Raw genomic sequence first — 20,152 nt, forward strand, 5'->3', positions numbered from 1 at the left:
TGTTCTGTACAATTTATTAGCTTTTTTGCCCCTGGGGACCTCAATTTTGGTCCCCACGGTGACACGAGTCCCCATGTGTTGGTGTGTATTCAGGTTTAGGTCCAAACCGGGATATACAAACATGAACACACACACCCACACACACACGAAAACTTTAAATTTTAAAGCTGAGCTCTCTCAGCTCTACCAGCAAGTCTGAGCATGAACTGCATCCTGCTTGCTGCGGTAGCCTCGGAACAATGAGACAAGACAGCTGAGAGTAGAGGACTGTTCTGCACTCTTTGAGGCAGCAAGTATATGGGATCAGAATCCCATACAAGTACATCAGTTGTTATGGGAAGTGTTCCTGGTTCCAGTTGATCTAACTAATGTAGCCTAGACCCTCAGAGGATTTGTAGTATGTAAGTTTAGTGTATGCAAGTTTGAAAAGATTCGTCTTTGGTCTAGATTTAAACTGACAGTGTGTCTGCCTCCCAGTCAGTGCAGGGAAGACTATTCCAAAGTTTAGGCGCTAGATAGGAAAAGGATCTACCACCTGCACTTGATTTCGAAATTCTAGGTATTACCAACTGACCGGAGCCCTGAGAACGTAGTGTGAACGTAAAGGATTGTAGGACAAGGTACTGAGCAGCTAAACCGTGTAGGGCTTTATAGGTAATCAGGAAGATTTTAAAGTGTTAAATGTTGATAGAAAAGGGCTCATACCTTTCAGTTTGTGTAAAAACTCGAGCAGCTGCGTTTTGAACTAGCTGGAGTTTTTGTAATAGGCCCACAGGGCAGCCACCTAATAGTGTGTTACAATAATCTAGTCTTGACGTCATGAATGCATGAATTAGCTTCTCTGCATCTGACATTGACAGCATATGACGTAGTTTAGATATAATCTTAAAATGGAAAAACGCAATTTTACAGGTCTTGGCGACGTGGCTCTCAAATGACAGATTACCATTAAATAGAACGCCAAGATTCTTTATGGAACATCCGCCAATAGTTAAACAGTATTCTTGGTTGTTACTTATAGCAGTTTTCGGTCCAATAAGTAACACTTCCGTTTTGTCCGAGTTCAGTAATAAAAAGTTGTTACTCATCCAGTTTTTTATATCGACTATGCATTCCATTATTCTTTTGAACTGCTGTGTTTCATGAGGCTTCTAGGAAATATAAAGTTGAGTATTATCAGCATAACAGTGAAAGCTAACTCCGTGTCGCTTTATTATATCTCCTAGAGGTAGCATGTATAATGCGAAGAGCAGAGGCCCTAAGACTGAGCCCTGTGGTACACCGTACTGGACTTGCGATTTGCGTGACACCTCATTGTTTATTGCTACAACTTGAAAACGGTTGAATAAATAAGATTTAAACCATTTCAAAGCTATTCCTTTAATGCCGATGTAATTTTCGAGTCTATGTAGGAGTGTGCTGTGGTCAATGGTATCGAATGCAGCACTAAGGTCTAGCAGCACCAATAACGAGATACAACCTCGGTCAGACGCCAAAAGCAGATCATTTGTAACTCTGATCAAAGCAGTCTCTGTACTGTGATGTGCTCTAAATCCTGACTGGAATTCACTAGAATTCCAGTGTGAATGATTCAGGGTGTTTGTGATCATATCAGTGGCTGAATACATGAAAAATGTCTTATTCAAATCACACACAACTGACTAAAGGAGCAAACGAATGTGTGAGCACAAAAAAAATCAAGCTCAAGGTAACTCAATAATATTTATTCTATAGATTGGTGATGGGAAATTCAATAATGAATGAACGCACATTCGGGAAGCCCTTCATGGGCTAAGGTCTTTAAAGAAAGACAACAAAAGTCTTAAACCTGCAAGAATCACAAAGTCCCGTGGTGACAATCGATGATGATATTAGTGCTCGGACTTCTTTGGAGGGAAGAATGCATATTCCACCGCCAGCGCTACAGCGAATGCTGCAAAACCCGCCTTAAATCCACGCATGAGCACATCCCGGAAGGTAACTGGGATGCCGAAGCTGCCGGTGAATCTCCAAGCCTCATTCCTGCAAAAACACAAACATTGTTGTCTTTGTGCAGCTTTTTCCTTCTTAAAGTCATTCTGTGGTTGGCGATACAGGGGTTTTGAGCATTTTTACATAATAAACCTTTAATCTACATTTTCTAACACAGTTCATTAGCATCAGCCTAAACAATAGAGTTTAAAAAACATGATTTTTGAAAAAGTTTAAAAACGGAGTTATCTCATTTTGAAACCAAACTCTTCATTTCGAGTTCACTTGCAAAAATCATGTTTTTTTCATTATGCATTATAAATAATATCAACCAAAATGTAGTTGGGTTGTTTTAAGTAAGGAATAATGTCCAGGCAGCTGGTTGTTATGGCAGAAATAATCCCCGACAGTGTGATCAAGACATGAAGCGGAGGGTCTTGTGTCTCACTGAAGGGGCTTATTTCTCGATAACAACCGGCTGCTTGTACATTATCCCGCTTATTACACGCCTACTTGCCACATGAGACAAAAACTGGACATAACATGTGAATTTGAAATATTTTATTACCTCATTTTTACCGAATACAGACCTTCCGTGAGGAAAAGCCGTTTAGTTTCGGTTTTAAAGTAAGAAACGATGTTCAATCGTCATGAACAGGCAAATTGGTTGAATCATTAGTAAATATGATGTCATACATGTTATTAAAAGACATATTTATAATTTATTTTTGTGTCATATTAAACTGCCCCTCTCGAAATGATTTGCAGCATCCGGGTTACAGGTGTTATTAGTTTTGAGCGGTTGTTATTTGAAAACATCCCTTGGAATGTCGCGACTGGCCAATCAGAATCAAGCATTCAAATGAGCCGTGTAATAAGTAATAATATAAAAAAGCTAACTAACACAAACACACACATATTTTTGAACATTTTTAAAAATGTTATCCGTTTTTGCAAATAAACTTCTAATTTTATTTTACCGTGCCCAGGGGTCTCTGAGTCCTCGTCGAGCGAGCCTTTGCTGGGTCATTTCCAGCGGTGTTCCTTCCCATTTCCACACTTTGTAGTCGGGCATGGATAATTTTCCGTGTCCATGATCTCCACCCATGACTGCTGCAGAACACATCGCACACAGTTCACACCAAATACAAAACTTGCCTTACAAAATTTTTTGTCACAAATAAAACTATAGTTTAATCATGGCAACCACAAATTAAGCACATTTTTTTACAGTAACAAACTGATATTGTACAGTAACAGTAACAAACTGATATTGGTCATCAATATACACAAAAAGGTTTATTACACATTTACTATAATAAAAGCATGGTTTATTTTCATAAGGGCTGTAGCTGTTACATCCAGACATTACTGACATGACACACTCATTCTATTCATGAATGACTTTACTAACGAGTGGACACGTTGAATAAGATCTGGGAGAGGTCAGAATGTGAATGTGTGTGAAGACTTCCAGCACCTGACAGTATTAAAACACTTCGCTGAAGCTCAGAGACAAGAGCAGAGGGTGTAACTGGTTAGTTTTGTAAACTGTAACGTTAAGTGTTTAGTTTAATTCTGTTTCACTGATTTAAGCATGTGTGGTGTTGTGTTGTGTTGTCTGCATGCTCTGTATTACAAACTGACACAAGTCAGAAACACAAACAGACATGTTCATGACATCAGACCGTAAACAAACAATACATTCATTCAGTAGCGAAAACATGCCTTGTTCAAATCAAAACAGCGTAAAATACACCATTATACTGCGCAATATTGTGTCAGCATGTTGAATTACGACATATTTACCTCTTTGAAGCAAAGTGACCTCCAATACGAACGCGCAAACCACTGCCGGAAGTTCGAATTCCACTTCCTGTGAGAAAAACGCTGTGAAATAAATGCAAAGGAATAAGAATAAAGACAGTGCCGCTAGCAATTGTAAAACTTTAAAATCTACGTCATGTGTAAAGATGTGCATTTTAGAATATAATGTATTTAAAGTATATAAAATTACATAACCAGTTTTTAACATGTACGTTACATACTCTTCTTTTGAAATTTTCTCCGACCTGTTGTCACGTGAGTGTTTGTTGACGCTTGCGCAGCAGCGGCTTGGCTTTAAATCAATGGACGGTGTGCTAGGATAAATGACCGGGATCACGAGGAGTTAGGGAAAACTTCCTTATCTTTTGTAATACTTATACATAATACTTTCCCGAACGGAGTTAGTACCTGCTGTCCTGTCTGTAGGCCGCACAGTAAAACGCGTTTAATACAGTCAGCTCGTGAACGGACACGAGCGCCACAGAAAGTCTCCCCAGGGAAGTCAGATGAAAACACTTAGTGCTGTATTATACATGTAGTATTTATTTATATGATGGGTGTAGTAGTGAGGAATCTACAGAGTGTGGTGTCTCTGAGACGCGCGAGACTGAGAGCAGATGTCGAAACACTGAGACTGATCTTCGGTGTCCAGAGGTTTGACATGAGCGTCATATGCGTGGACAACCGCAAGATACAGAGAATAAACCACGTGTACAGGAGACAGAACCAACCCACAGATGTGCTCTCATTCCCTTTCCACGAGGTAACGTTACTAATAATGATGCGTCCATCACAGACACGACTTCATGACATGCGCATTGTGCACAGACCGATCGCGGTTTGACACCGAAGTATCGCGAGAGCTACTCGAAAGCACAGCTGTGATGTCACACGCTGATCGGTCTGCGCTCTCACATCTAATGGCTGTTACAGCTGATGGGGAAGCGCAGATTAACGCACACTCGCACAGGTTTGCCTAGGGGCCTCTGATTGGATTCTTTGTTTTAAATTCACTTCAGCGCGAATAAAAATAGACCCATAAGAAATATAACAAAAACTAAGCCGGTGATTGGATAGATGTTACATTTGGGTCACATCTGTCCAATCAGCTGCTGGTGAAATCATGTTGTCAATCATTTTCATTTACGTCACTGCTATTGCTAGACGGCATAGCGGCAAAATGTCTGAAAGGAAGAGCAACAGTGGAGCACAAACATGGAAAATACAAAGGTTAAAAGAACAACGTGACTAAGATAGCAGCTGGAGGACTGGCAGATCGGCTAACATCGGTGCTGCGGTTGAAACGGCTTCGGGATCCTTCGCTGTTGCAGCAGTTTGCTCATCATGTCATAGGGAATATTTCAGGGAGTTATTCCACAATGACACGCATATTATACAGGTTGGTTTTTAATTATGGCGTTGTTTTATACACAGTTTATGTATTGCACAGTGGTTTGTGTCTCAGTAAAGATCCACCGTTATTAGGGCCCGTTTATATTTCGCGTATACTTGTATAAAACTGGAGCTTGTGCCCTCGTGGTGTTTGCTGTTGCAAATTAACCCGGAATGTAGAGGAAACACTGTCGTATTTGATGTGTGTGTATCCGTGTGCGATTGTTCTGACGCCCCTCGCAGCGTTGGTTTGTGTCTCAGCTTGATTCTATCGAACCCTGGTGCGTTTGCATTCATCTTACGTCATCACGAACGTGCTTGACACGCTTGAGTTCGCGTGACTGCTTAAGGGGGGCCCCACCCAAAGAGCAGCCTAGGGGCCCCTGACCACCTTAATCCGCCCCTGCTGATGGGATTGGACATATTACTTTAATCATCAAGGATTGGATAAAGATGGAATATATCTTACACAATTGTTAATTTTACTGGGGAAATTTCACATTTATAAAATGAAATGGTCCGACTCCAAACCAACATTTTCTCATTTCCAAAACTAACTTAATGCTTATTGTAATATTTTACAAAATTGTAAACTAGAAAAGCAATCAGAGCTTTTAAAATTACAAGCAAATATGCTATTGTTGACTAATCCTATCCTTTTATTTATTATTTTATTTTGTCTCTTTTTTGTTATAAGTAATCAGCCTCTGGCTTATTTTATTTTATATTTATATTTGTTTGATATAATGTGAATGTTTCTCTTTGTTTTCACTATATGGCATTCATTAAAAAAAATGTAATTTTGTAAACAACCTCAAAAAAAAAACCATAATAGCTATTTGTTTCATTTCTCAAGGACCTGAGGCCTGGCAAACTGCCGTACGCCCTCCACAGAGATGAGTATAATTTAGGGGACATCTTCTTAGGGGTAGAATATATAATCCAACAGTGTAAAGAGACATCTCAGGACCTTCACGAGACCCTTGCAGTAAGAATGTCTTGGGTTTCTTAACAGAACCAAAGTTTCACACCACTATAATTGACAAAATTATTGTGCTACTGAAATCGATTATACGACAGTGTTGCACTCCAACAACTTCCAGAAAATAACTTAAATGTTTAAATTAAAGAAGTATTAATGTAAATATCTGTTTCAGATAGATTCATTTATAATGTACAGTTGTACGTCCTGGCTTCTCATGACACAGGTGGTCACAGCACATGGAATCTGCCACTTACTTGGATACAGACATGAAACTGAGGAAGAGTGGAATGAGGTAAGAATATTTCAAGAGGTTGATTCCAAAATGAGACTAAAATCATGCTTTTTATTACGTTATAGTGTTATTTTTGTGTTAGTTAGCTGTATTTTTTTGAGTTATGGCTTAAATCAAAACAAACCAACTGCAGTTTGATATTAATTGGAATGCACAATAAAGAAAAATTTGTATCATTTTGGAACCAAACTCTTCATTTTTACCACATTAATCAATAAAGAGGAGAATAAAGTCTGTCCTGAAAAATGTGTGTGTGCATATGCAATAGAACTAGGCACATTTTCCTTGTGTCCACAGATGCTACAGAAGGAAAGTTACATTCTCAGAGAGTTCAACAGGATAACAGGCAGCCGACTGGAACCCCTCACAAAGAGATGCACGTAACACATGCACTATGGCTACTGGAAACATATGATTCTTGTACACTGAAATGAACCCAAGCCACATGTGTTTTTCTAAATAAACTTTATTTTAAAATGTGTGTTTAAGGAAGTCAAAGACTGAATACTAAGCAGTAAATTAGAGCTTATAGCACTGTTTCAGAGAACATACACACACAGTTTCCACTCTTCCATCCACCTACATCACATGAACAGACACATGACAACAAATGAACAAAGTGGTTATTGAAAACAAGACAGTACAGTATTAATCAGACACAGAATGATGAACAAGGTCCTAAAATAAATAATCCTATCGACCGACGTGACACGAAGCTTTCTACACGACAGTTGTGCAATTTCACAATGACAGACGGAAACCGAAGGAGTGCACCGTCTCTGTAGATGTTGGAGAGGCATAAAGAATCGTGGAGTGAGAGCTTTAAAAAAAGACAAGCTACATCGATAACAGCGAGGTTGTTAGAGGAACTTTTATAAAACAAGAGTAAAAGAAACGGTCTCATCAGTAAAGTCTGGAATATAAAGCGCAAGCGTTCGCTCTCCTCATCGCTATGGGACAGTCATATAAAAGCCAAATGGCAAAGCAAATATTGCACCACATCTTCAGCTCCATATCAAACAAGAAACAGATGCCCCATAATCCCCATTTCACTCATAAACACATACAAGAATAGAGTTCTCTATGCAATAGATCATAAAGACAATTTAAAAGTTGAAAACAGGTCAACAGAGAACGAGCTTTCTCTGTCTTTATAAATTTCTTAATGCATAAAAGTTTACAAGAGGGAATTTTCAAATCAAAGAAAACCTAAGCGCAACTTCTCATGAGGTTGAAGTTACTGCTTGTAAGGAACTCAAAATGCTTTCAATATATATTTATTTTCTCTGCTTTTCCCCATGAACACTTTGTACCTATATGGGCTTCTACGACACGTACCCGTTGAGACTTTAGTTTACACAAGTTTAGTTTGACAGAGAGAACTGGGACAGGAGAATCAGAGGAGTGTTCTTGGGATGAGAGGTGTGCTGTTACCCTCGGCTCACTTCAGCTCTTCATCAGTAGAATGATCCGCATTGACGCGTGTGTGTGTGTCTCTTATAACGGCTGCAGTACCGTTCGGCCAGCATCTCCTCCTGCCCTCTCCTGTTCAGACAGCTCCTCAAACACATCTCTGTAGAAACACATCAAACTCAATTAAACGCACTCCTTTACCTCTTCACAACATTCTGACGCATAGGCGTAATTTGCGGGTGGACGGGTGGGACATGTCTCCACCACTTATTGGAAGAAATAAAAAAGACTGAGTGTATATTTACCGTGCAAGAGCCCGCTTTGTAAGTAGAGGCTATTTATACTAACTCCGCCCATCAGTTTCAGATTGGAATGGACAAAATGTAAGAAAGGCACATGAAAATCCACTGCTCCAGTGGCGTAGAGCGTGAGCATGTGTTACCTACTTCATGTCGTCGTGGGTTCGGAACTGCTGTTTGCTGAACTTTTCCCCTATCACATATCAGATTGTAAAGGTATTTATTTTTAATAAAATGATGAAAATATTTGAAAATGGTTGTTCAAGTCATACATGTACCAAACATTTTGCGCTTAATTGCACTTTGGTGCTATATATTCGTCCTTATTGTTCTCGTCATGCTGTTGCTATCGTCTATTGCAAGATTAATTACATTTTGATACTTGATAGAAAACTCCAATAAATGGAAAAAGTCACAACTTTGTACTTTCATGAGTTCAAAAACAAAATTTAGAAAGTTTGTTGTATATTTGTAGCCTATCTGGCAATGCCCGTAATAAGTGAAGATTTAAAAAATATATATTATTTTTCCATCCGTTTCCTCTGTATACTTGAATGTTTGTCCTTATTAGCAGGGGGTTCCCAAACGTGTCAATCCTTGACCCACCGACAGGTAATCTGTGTCAAACACACGTTTCAGTAGATTTTATTTTATCACGAATGAATACGTTTAATTACTTACGGCAACAGCCATCCTTACATATAATAAAGCACAACATGCTTTAAATGATCTATTAATGAAAACATGATATAGTTTAAAAACAAATGGAAGCAGATCTGATATTTGATGAGAAAATTTAGAATATGAGTTCAGCGGATTCGAACCTGCTTCACGGCTGTGTCAATATTATTTGTCATTCGTCTTCCGCACTAACGTTATACCACTGAAGCCGTCGATAAAGCGGCCCAGTTTTTATCCTGTTTTCTGGAGGAGTCACCTACATGTTTCTCGCTTGTGACGCCCATGAATATTCCCAACGAGTTATTTCAGAAACAATTTATTAAAGTATTGTTTGTGTCGTCTTTGTCCCCACCACTTTTCAAAACAAAGTTACACCACTGTTCTGCCGGTCTGGTCTGTATGTGTTGAGAGATGTGATTGTTTCTAGATTCTTCAGCACAGCGGTCAGTCAATGACATGATGACAACTGTATTACACCTGCAGTAGTTTAAACTGAAATAAATCAATCAACCATAAACAAGAAATGATCCTATCAGAGAAAACTGTGTCGGTCTTTATTTTTAAACTTCGTCATTTTGAAAATAACTTGAATGCTTGTATCATTTCCATAGCGCCACAACCTTACTCTATCACACAATTCTACCTAACATCACCTAAACGGTCACCTCTTATTTTGCGGTGTACAGAAGAGCTTCCGTGCTCCTATTGGTCAACGTCACAGATGTGACAGATCCTGTTGTTTCTGTTGGGTGGTCACGGTCATTGACTTATTGCAAATCGATTCTTGCATATAAAGGTTCACTGTCATTTATGGTTCACCACAACACCATCGGTCTGAACCCAACATGAAAGACAAGTACCAGAACAAGCTGTAATGACAAACCAAAATATGACTGACTTGTGCATGTAAAAGAAGATGTATCCACTCCTGTCACGATCTCTCTGGACGCTGGACTCTTGCGTGCGGGACACGTCCAGATCATTGTACGTGAGCCAAGACTGTTTCTTCATGTCATAGACATCACTGATGTAATGTCCTGCACATCAAACACCGGCCTTTAAAGACGACTGTCCAGCAACAGTCGTCAAAATAAATAAATTAAGTCCGGACAAAAGGTGAATACCTGATGAAGAACTGCTGCCGATGTGACTGACCACGCTGATGAGTCTGAAAGAGTTGGGAAGATCTCCAGTCTACAGAACAAAGCAAGTAAGCATCGTCACACGTGAAAAAACCCAATGTGCTGACAGCTAGGCTTTTCGACCTCACCTCAGCGTTCTTCTTAAGTTCTTCAGCCTCAGCCTCGCTGTACTCCATATCCAGACCATCTTCATTTCCAGAGTCATCATCAGAGCACAGCAGCTCGGGCAGCGAGTTATTAAACTCTACAAGAGCACAAACCTTCACGTTAACTCACAGCACAGCACACCATCATCATTATCATTCATACAGGAGCAGATGTGTTCAGATTCAGGTCTGACCTTGTAGACTGAGCTCAGTAGCTCTCTTCAGATCATCATCTTCTCGCATCTCTCTCGCCTCCTGTGGTGTTAACACAAGACTTTAATGTTTCTCCAAATCACCGTGTGAAGTGAGTCTGAGATGATGATGTTCTTACATGTTCCTGCAGGCTCTGGGCGAGGGCCTGCTGCAGTTCCTGCTCCTCACGCTCCTGATCCAAGCTGTACTGCTGAACCCAGTCCAGTTCTCCCTGCACCCCCTCAGGGGTCTGGTTCTCCTTGTTCTCATCCATGGTCAGATCCAGAGACTCGAGAGTGTCTGGACATCAGATTCAGTTCAGGTTAATGTCATGCTGTGAACGGTGTGTGAAAACACTACAAGCCTGTGATCATGACCAAACGCTTCAGTGTGGAGTCACGCACCTGCGGGCTGTTTCTCTCCATCCGGCAGATCTAAATGATGTGTCAGATGCTGACTGTCAGTGTCTCCAAACCCTGTGTCAGGACTGCTGGTGGGCTCGTCGTCAGGGCACTCGGACATACTGGTGTCCTCACAAGTCATCTCCAGAACAGCTGCCAGCATTTCATCGTCATTGATGCCGTTAAACTCCGAGTGCTCCTCCTGTCCATTGTGCTGCACCTGAGGGGAGAGAGAGAGAGACACGTCGAGTCTGATTCATGACACCATGCCGTTCATATAGATTCACCCAAAAATGAAAATTCTGTCATTTACTCACCCTCAGATCGTTCCAATCCTGTATACATTTCTTTGTTCTGCTAAACACAAAGGGTGATATTTGGAAGAATGTCAGTAACTGAGCAGATCTTGACCCCCATGGACTCCCATAGTATTTACGTTCCCTACTATGGCAGTAAATGGGGGGCGAGATCCGCAAAGGATTGTGTTTAGCAGAACAACAAAATTTATACAGGTTTGGAACAATCTGAGGGCGAGTAAATGACAGAAAACAAACATTTTTGGGTGAACTATCACTTTAAGAGATCTCACCTCTTCTGTCCGGTCATCTTCCGACTGATGTTTGCGAGCAACTTTTCTGACGAGTTCCTCCTCACTATCAGAGTCACATAACACACCGCCCGAGTTCTCCGGCTTCTGAGAACCCTTCCTGTAATACAGCAGAACAAATGAGTACCTGACCCCAGTGAATGTATGCTAGCATTCACATCTGAGCACTGTTCTCACCGTAGTGTGGAAGAGTTGACAGACTGTGATGTCTTCAGTGTCCTGGAGCTGAAAAAAAAAAGAGCACTACACTAAAATATAGCTACAAGCAACAACAGAACAGCAGCAAACACCGGTGGCATAAACTGACAATGACTGCATGAGAAAAGCTACTCTAATAAGCACTTGCTAGCAAACAGGTGATGCCATCAACATGTCATAAACAATGTTCATGTTTCATCCTATTGGCTGAGCCGCTGATGTGATGTGTGAACATGCATATCAATATCTTGTTTAATTTTCAGCTTTTATTGCTTTAAGAGAAGGAAAAATGACAATGGTAGTCAAAAGTGCCCCAGAACTGTTTGCTGTCCTACATTCTTCAAAATATCTTGTGTTCAACAAAGACATTTATAAAGCAATTCTTTCTGACTATGGTAGTCAATGGTGGGCAAGAGCTGTTTGATTACAAGCATTCTTCCAAATATCTATCTCTGTGTTCATCAGAACAAAGACATTTATAAAGAGGACGAGTACATGACAGAATTGTCATTTTTGGGTGAACTGTTCCTTTAACATGTCAAAGACTGGAAACGGTAAAGCAGCTAGTTAAAATGACTTGTAAACACCAGATCCGCATGAAGACAGCATTTATTCGTTCTGCTGTCTACGAATGAGTGAGCGAGTCTTACAGCGTGCTCTGTGCGCTCCAGCCGAGGCTGAGAGGAGGCCGTGTGGCGTCTGTACAGTGGGACAGCAGCGTGAGATATTTAGGGATAAGGACCTGCTGGCCCAGCTTGCTGTTCAAAGACAGCTGGGTGTTATAACTGTAGCGTTTCAGATGAAGAATCAAAACCCTGCAGAGACACGAAACATACATTTACACCTGCGCATCTGAACTCAAGACATCACTTGATCAAGGAAGTCTCTCCAACCTGGGAAGTCTGCTGAATTTATGAGACACGGTCGCTGATTTTCCAGTGCACTTTTCACATGAATACTCGATCTCCTCCATCTACAGAGAGTAAGAGACAGCAGTTCATACAGCTACTGAGCTACTAAAGCTTGTGAAGTGAATCACAGATCACCGGTGTGTGATGTCTCCCTCACCCTGAAGAAGAGATCCAGAGAATCCTGTATGGACCTCATAGGCAGGGTTTTCCTTTTGCGAGGCAGGTCGATGGACAGATCATTGAACTGTTCACGCTTCATCACCACCTCTCCACAGCTGTTCAGCACAAAAACAAAAGCATTTCATGAAAACGACATCAAGTCAGAAAACGCTCCCCTAATACAAGATTTACAGTGACACGGCATGTCTCCCTGCGTCCCTGTGAACTCACCTCTTACACGTAATGGTGTGCTGCACCTCAAACTCCATGTTGACCGTGACGGGGCAGGTGTAGATCCGTGAGGTATCCACCTCATCAGCCAAGCGTGCGTTCTGAGGCTCCTCCCAGACGGACGGCTCATTCTTCCAGCTCTTATTGATCTTCTCCACATCCTCCTTCAGCTGATCCAGACACTGACTCAGAAACTCATGGGCATCCTGAACAAAGACACATGCTTGGAACGTGCATCACGGGAGTTCACGGCACAAAACAGAGAAGTCATCTCGCTTACATTCTGCATATATCCTGAGAAACGCTCAGCTGTGGAGGAAATAGCATTCTTCACTCGCCGCAAAAGATCCTTCTTCACTTCTGGAGACGAGACGTCTTTCTTAGCCAGCAAGTGAGCAAAACGCCTTCGCAGGAAAACAAAGCACAATCAAATGATTGAACAACTTCACCGAGACGACACACTCATCACGCAGCCTGTGAAGTAGCTTACAATGTTTAGTCATGAAAACACGAAAACTGGGGCATTTTGAATTTTATCGTTTGCGTCATAAAAAAGACTGACACGTTAGCAGTACCTCAGAAGGGCATTGATGGGCAGTCTCTTCCATGTACTCCCCTGCTTCAGCAGATCGTTTGAGAATGAAGGCAGGCTAAAAAGCGACTGGAGGATGGCGTTCATGTAACATGTATTCCCAAGGTTGGAGAATCTATGTTTTGTACAAACAAACTATAAATACATGAAACTGTCATACAGACATCCAAACGTTTGAATTATAAAGCACTAACCCTTGCAGTGGAGGCTGTGGTTGAGCCAGCGTGGACAGCCGTGGTTTATTCCAACCACCGTAATCCAGCGTTGGACGCACTTTTTTAAAAGGAGTTGAGTGATTGGGTAACATCAGGCTTCTCTTGGCAGAGGGACACAGGCCTGTACCGCTGGACCTGTACGAGAAAAACAGTTGAAGAGCATTGAATGCAGCTTTCATTGACCATCACTGTTTATCATCAAATATACTGTAAACTAGGGGTGACCCCGAATAGTCGAAGCTTCGATAGGAGGAGCCTGATTCGATTACCAATCTCACAGTCGAATCTTCGCAGAGGTGTTATGCAATGGGCATCATGCCAGTTTGGTTATATGGGCAGTGGCGTAGCAGACGGGCACGCACTGCGCCGCTAAACATATTTATGATGTAAAGAAATGTGACATTTTAAGGGTTGGGTACCGAAACCCCCAGCGCATATGAGCGCGAGGTCTGGCTATGACTCAGCGCAGGATCGCATGTCTCCGCGTCTTCTATGCTGTGAGACCGGTAAAGAGAAGCAGCACGTTACTCACGCACCCGCAGATGACTCGCACATGAATCAGGGCTCTAGACTAACTTTTTGCACTGGTTGCACTGGTGCGCCTAAAAGTTAGGTGCACCCAAATTTTCGACCGCATCGCATTTAACACCGCAGTTTTACCAGTTCACTTTTTTTTTAAATCGCTGTCCATATAGGCAAAATTGACTTGTAAATGATTAACTAACAATCTGGTCAACATAAAGTTCTTTATTTGAAGCACAATTCTACAAGAAAGGTTACTTACTGAAGAAGTGTTGGTGCTTAAAGTGCTTCACTGAACTGAACTGAAAACATCTCAAGATAAATGGACCAGGGCTTGACATAACCTGGGAGGTTGATGGCTCCGTGTCAGAGCATTGCTTATGATTTTTGGACAGATCAGGCCTTAACTTAACATTATTCACAAAACATTTGTCAATCGTTCTGTTCATCTTCTCTCATCATCCACTCTGTTTAACTGACGGGCCTATAGGCTCCTCCCCTCTCTGTTTAACTGACGGGCCTATAGGCTCCTCCCCTCTCTGTTTAACTGACGGGCCTATAGGCTCCTCCCCTCTCTGTTTAACTGACGGGCCTATAGGCTCCTCCCCTCTCTGTCTGACTGCAGCGCACGCATTTTCACATACACACCAGAGGTTGCGCAAGACTTTTTTATTGTCTGTCATTTTGATTGACAGGCTCGTAAAAATCCGTCATAATCTATTATTACCCTTCTCTATGGTGCAAGGTGGTGTTAGGTGGTAATTAGTATGTTCGTGACGTCATCACGTTGTACTTGCGTCTCGGAACTTGTTGTATTGTAATACAACTGAATGCCCAATAAAGTCGTTGTTGCTTATATTCATGTATATATTTAATGTTTTAATGTTTATGTTCATATGTGATTCGATCTGGGAAAACCCAACACATGGTGCAAATTTATATATTACAGTTTTTGATACCATATTCAAGCCCTTTCCAAATCAGTCAGGTCGGCTGAAGCGCTAGGATTTACAGGAACGGAATTTGGAGGAAAACGGGTTTAACGTTAAGTGATGAAAATAAAAGCACAATAGTCCAGTATCACAAGGAAAAGTCACTTTAGAGTAGTAAAAGACTTACTTTAATAACAATTTAATAACAAAACATTTCCCAGTGTTGAAGTCTAAAAATACTGTACAAAACCGTTTGAATAAAACGAAAGTAAGGAAAATGGTGCAGGGCACACTTAAAGAACGAGAGCTCTGCCGTTAACCCAAGGAAACTCGCAAACATTACGGACAACAACTAATAAGCAGTGAAGCAAGTTTTACCTTGTTTATCATGTGCATAGTGTCTGGGCCCGGTTGCATAAAGCACCTTAAGTGTAATTTTCCCTTAAGTGTGTCCTTAAGTATACCTCAAGTTTTACTTAAGTTATTCTCCTATTGTCTTTGGTAAAGGAAAATCACCCCTTAAGTGTCATACTTAAGGGAAAAACTTAAGGTGCTTTATGCAACTTGCAACAGCCAAGTGACTTGTGTGAGCCACCTTATTCCTCTGTGCTACCCACTTGAGGGGCGCAATCCACAGTTTGAGAAGCCAAACCTCTGATCTAAAGGTCCATGCATCGCACATCATGGCCTCTCTGCAGAGGTAAGGGATGTTTTTACACTTATCCTTACAGAAAACCCCGGTGGTGCACAGCATGTTGTATTTCTAGCTCTACTTTTTACATTTTATATTTAAAGTATTGCAATATATCGCAAATGTGTACTGTATCGAAATACATATCAATATATTGTATCGTGACCCATCTATCTTGATATGTATCGTATCGGGAGGCACTTGCCAATATACTATACAGTACTATACTTTTTTATAGTAATCATAATGACCTTGCATAATGACCTCAGTTGATGAATCGTTCTGTTATTTTGTCACTCTGTCTTTTAAAATAGTCTGCTATACATAGACCGCTTCATATGTGCGGTATGTGTAACGACACACTCAGCTCACGATTCGGTACATATCTCGATGCTGGGTTCACAATACGAGATACACATCTTGATATTTTGAACAAAATTCAAATAACATTTATTTTTAAAACATTAACAATTTCAGTAACTTATTCTGTTGCACATACAACTTAATAAAGAATTTTAACATTTTAAGGCTTAACTGAAATTAGAATTAAGATCAGTGTCAATTTTGACAATCATAGTCTTTTGACTAAAATGCTATTTAGTTTTAGTCATCCCAATTTATCATAGTTTTAGTCTATTTTTAGTCGACAAAATCTACATTATATTAGTCTACTAAAATCTATCTCGATTAACTAATTTAATTTGTGTAATTAAATGTTCCATACAAAGATTGAACTGTTTCGACATTATTTACTTTACCTTAGAATTAAATGAAACCAGGTCATTACCTTTATTTTTCAGAAAAGTTGAGTAACTACTTGATATGCATTGTTGTAACACAGAACGACATGTAGAAGTTCATTCAGTCTCATTTTGACTCAATTGACTCGTTCGTTCAGTGAAGGGTGTGTTCATTCAGCACATTCAACCAATGAAACGCTCTGACAGAGCTCACGCTCAAGCGCTATTGGCTCGTGTCTCTTTGAAGCTGCGCTGTCTTTGCTTGAGACTGTAATGAATGAGAAGAATCTTTCAAAAAGACATATTACATGAACTGTATTACATTTCTTCAATCATGCAGATCACATACTTGTTTTTATCATGTCATTTGATCTTTTAATATACAGTACGACTCACTTCATCGCTTCTCTGATCGGAACAGCGCTGGTTTCTTTTGGCTTACTTTATGTTGCATGTGCGGAACACTTGTCAGGGAAGAAAAGGCAACATGTTTTTGAGCACATTCACACCCAGCTGTAATTCAGGTAAAAATATTCTCCGAATGCGCCACGTGAAACATTGATTCTGACTTCCGACCTTGCTTTTGATTAAAGTGTGAGAGAGTGAGAGAGACTGTTCAGAACCCGACGTGTTCGACTTCATTACGCGCTGTGCAGAACGATCGGAAAATGACATCAATGTCCTGTGAGAGCGTTTTAAAAGCATATGGAGCGCTGTAGTGCTTTTATGGGGTTCGGTCTGTGCAACACCGAATGAAGTCGAACACACAGTTTGGAGACAGAGGGAGTGCACGAGCTGCTCGCTCTTTCCTGCAATTATCTCAAGCGCATCATTCACCACTCATAAATCACATTAAATGTTCAAATAAATCTTTGGCGGGGCAAACATTCGTTTTACACACTCGCACTGTGAAATTTGACCTCGCACGTTATAAAAAAACGATCGCATTTGCAAGCATTTTGGTCGCAGTCTAGAGCCCTGTACGTCTACAGATTTTCTTTGAATTAAAGATTACATAGATCAAAAAAGGAGACCTCTGGTTTTAAAACTGTGTCTACAAACATGGCACATCACCTTTTAAGGAGGAATAAGGAATACAATACAATCGTTGTACCAAGTAACATAAGCCTCAGATGCGTCACAAATATAGTTTATTTGTTTACTTTTAACTCTAACCTTCTCTCATTCAGTTTACTTTTCACGTAATATTTTGATGTGGCAATGTACATTTAACAGCAGTGGCGGTGTAGGAAACAGATGTTAACGAAAGTGCACGCAAAAAAATGACAAGCAACATGAATCCAGAAGATCTTTACCTGTCCAGAAATGAATGGGTTTGTGCGTAGTCTTTAGTTCCTGATCTACTTCCATAAAAGGATGTTGGCTGGAGGGGAGCAGAAACGTGTGGAGCTGAGGAAATAAAATCACACGTGACACACGTGTCAGAGGTGAGGAGGAAGGGTCTTGAGATAAAGGATGATCAACCACTAACCTGCGGTCCGGTTCTCGTCTGCCTGCTTCAGCTTGTCTTTGCAGCTCAGGAGGAACTTTCTGGATGTGTCTGTGATGGCCTTGTTGTTGCTGAACACAAACAAGCAAAATGAGAACACCATTAACTTGAATTGTCTGAAGCGGACTTCTAAACCAAGAGTGAAGTGAGAGTTCTGTACCTCGAGGAGTCGTTTTCTTTGGGATAGTCCTCAGTCATGTCACCATCAGAGTTCATGAGTCTCTTCCGCTTCTCACTCCTAATGAACAGCAACAGGTGTCAAATCAGAAACGACATCTAAAACTGATGCTTAACAGTGTACAGAAACACCCAGAAAACAAATCACACCTCTTTTATATTGGAGCAAGTTAACAATATTCTGACACACTAAAGAGACTTGAGGTGCTATTCATGACGCATGCACTAACCTAATCTCTGAGAATCCATTGCGACCGGGTGTTGAAGTCACTCGACTGGGGCTCCCTAGAGGCTTTCGGGGTGTGCTGTCCTCTCTGTTGTCCACACTCGGACGTCTTGGGGTGGTCTGAAATGAAAATCAGCAAGTCAGCACATACTCGCATGTGTTCCTGAGCATATTTTGCTTGAGAATTTATGGGACCTGTGACGGAGAGAGGCCGGTGTCATTCTGTGATGTGCGATTCCCAAGCACCAATCCAAAACTGGCACTTCCCTGGTTTGTCTTTAAAGCTAAAAAGATCACAAAGGAAAAACAATGTATGTGACATGCGAACAAGAACAGACGGCGCTGTAACAACAAGAAAAAAAAACACTCGACATCATACCGGTTTGTTTACTATGCTTCATCGTTTCAAAATATTCCTTCATTCTTTTCTCAACCAATGTGGGCAGTTTTTCCAAAAAGACAACACATTCTTTCAGTGTTATAGTCACGCGGTGCGTGCCGGGGGACAGAGACCACAAAACCTTCACACTGGGATTCAGCTGTTCAGAAACGAGCAGAAGAGCATTCGTTAAAACACAAGGCTAGTCTCCAAGAAACACAAAGAAAAGAGCAAAGAAAGACATCCGAACCTGAAAGCTTCTCGGAGCACCACCGCTGTTAAATTTCAACAACAGATTGGTCTTGTTGTCTCTCTCGTGGATTTCAAAGACCCCTTCTTTCCATTTGCTGGTCCCTAACTCACCGGACTTGATACGGATGTGGACAGGACCGCCGCTGGTCAGCTTGGGGACTGCGACAGCCATGAATGAATGAAGCTCGGGACACAGCTGATGGTGAACAGATGAGGCCGGTGATCTTCAACAAAACACAAAGACGAGCTTCAGCGACAAGCACAGACATTGCACTTTACGAACACAACTTAATAATATAATAAAACAGCTAATAACATATAAACTAGAGCACAAGGCGAACAGTAACTTAATTACACGACGATAAACATGTTGCAGTCTATTAGCTCAGAAAAGACAAACTTGTGTCACTTTAAACCTAACTAACAGCACAGTCTTGCATCAAAACAACACGTGTCACTTTCATTTACACGCTTTTTAATCACATGAACACATGCACTGAAGCCTTAAGTAAACAGAGTTCACGCGCGCTTTAAATCAATCAGCTTGTCTCGCGCTCGCGGACACCTCGCGGTATTTCACGCATTCACACCGTTAACTTAAAATAAGAGACGCCGTTTATGGCTAAACCGCGCGTTTATTTCTGCAGTATTTATACACTCCGAAGTCCGAACAGAGACACGCGCGTTACCTACACACAGCTAATTAACTAGCATTAGCAGCTCAGGCCGTTTGACAGGCTCGGTTCAGCTAACGTTACTGAACATTCTGATGAAATGTTGTCAAATTTACCTCAGAAACAACATACCATTTACCTGCAGAAGGAGAATTCCTGCGAAAAGCGCGGAAGAATCGTTAAATCCTCTCAGTGTGTTGCAGTGTCAGTGTATGAGTTTTGCCGGGTATGATGTTTTCTGCGCTCGAGCCCCACGAGCGGTCGATGATGGCGGGAATGTGAATTCAGAACGGAAATGGGAGGCGAGAAGAGGCGAATGAAGTCACGCGAGATTTTGTGTGTGTCAGGTTAGCGTCGAGATGTCCTAATTTAAATGCCTTATTGTAGATAATCTG

At 41.1% G+C, this 20,152-nt stretch overlaps 3 protein-coding genes across 6 annotated transcripts; 1 reads left to right on the forward strand and 2 right to left on the reverse strand.

Moving 5' to 3' along the window:
• Window positions 1–1,708: 1,708 nt before the first annotated feature.
• On the reverse strand, window positions 1,709–3,861 carry ndufb3 (NADH:ubiquinone oxidoreductase subunit B3). Of its 2 annotated transcripts, none has more exons than XM_057335560.1 (3): window positions 3,781–3,861; window positions 2,952–3,081; window positions 1,709–2,022 (listed from the first exon to the last, which is right to left on the reverse strand). In XM_057335560.1, exons 2-3 carry the CDS (start codon window positions 3,077–3,079, stop codon window positions 1,872–1,874), a joined length of 279 nt encoding a protein of 92 aa, XP_057191543.1. In that variant the 5' UTR covers window positions 3,080–3,081; window positions 3,781–3,861; the 3' UTR covers window positions 1,709–1,871. The 2 variants fall into 2 exon arrangements, with proteins under 2 accessions (XP_057191543.1, XP_057191542.1); XM_057335559.1 differs by having other exon boundaries at window positions 2,952–3,084.
• Window positions 3,862–4,004: 143 nt separating this feature from the next.
• On the forward strand, window positions 4,005–6,948 carry ybey (ybeY metalloendoribonuclease). 2 transcript variants are annotated; one of them, XM_057335557.1, is made up of 4 exons: window positions 4,005–4,561; window positions 6,047–6,178; window positions 6,348–6,467; window positions 6,765–6,948. In XM_057335557.1, the coding sequence occupies exons 1-4, from the start codon at window positions 4,349–4,351 to the stop codon at window positions 6,849–6,851; spliced, it is 552 nt and encodes a 183-aa protein (XP_057191540.1). In that variant the 5' UTR covers window positions 4,005–4,348; the 3' UTR covers window positions 6,852–6,948. The 2 variants fall into 2 exon arrangements, with proteins under 2 accessions (XP_057191540.1, XP_057191541.1); XM_057335558.1 differs by having other exon boundaries at window positions 4,010–4,561; window positions 6,399–6,467.
• A 125-nt stretch (window positions 6,949–7,073) lies between these two features.
• On the reverse strand, window positions 7,074–20,031 carry usp37 (ubiquitin specific peptidase 37). 2 transcript variants are annotated; one of them, XM_057335549.1, is made up of 24 exons: window positions 19,897–20,031; window positions 19,082–19,307; window positions 18,832–18,991; window positions 18,648–18,736; window positions 18,457–18,572; window positions 18,210–18,287; window positions 18,032–18,120; window positions 17,856–17,949; window positions 13,634–13,789; window positions 13,423–13,554; window positions 13,128–13,251; window positions 12,848–13,053; window positions 12,615–12,732; window positions 12,440–12,519; window positions 12,197–12,361; window positions 11,526–11,573; window positions 11,331–11,448; window positions 10,745–10,961; window positions 10,480–10,640; window positions 10,343–10,403; window positions 10,131–10,246; window positions 9,985–10,054; window positions 9,759–9,897; window positions 7,074–8,040 (listed from the first exon to the last, which is right to left on the reverse strand). In XM_057335549.1, the coding sequence occupies exons 2-24, from the start codon at window positions 19,253–19,255 to the stop codon at window positions 7,965–7,967; spliced, it is 2,787 nt and encodes a 928-aa protein (XP_057191532.1). In that variant the 5' UTR covers window positions 19,256–19,307; window positions 19,897–20,031; the 3' UTR covers window positions 7,074–7,964. The 2 variants fall into 2 exon arrangements, with proteins under 2 accessions (XP_057191532.1, XP_057191533.1); XM_057335550.1 differs by having other exon boundaries at window positions 19,890–20,031.
• Window positions 20,032–20,152: the final 121 nt, after the last annotated feature.

This window comes from Triplophysa rosa, linkage group LG6 (assembly GCF_024868665.1).
Source record: "Triplophysa rosa linkage group LG6, Trosa_1v2, whole genome shotgun sequence".
Taxonomy (NCBI): Eukaryota; Metazoa; Chordata; class Actinopteri; order Cypriniformes; family Nemacheilidae; genus Triplophysa; species Triplophysa rosa.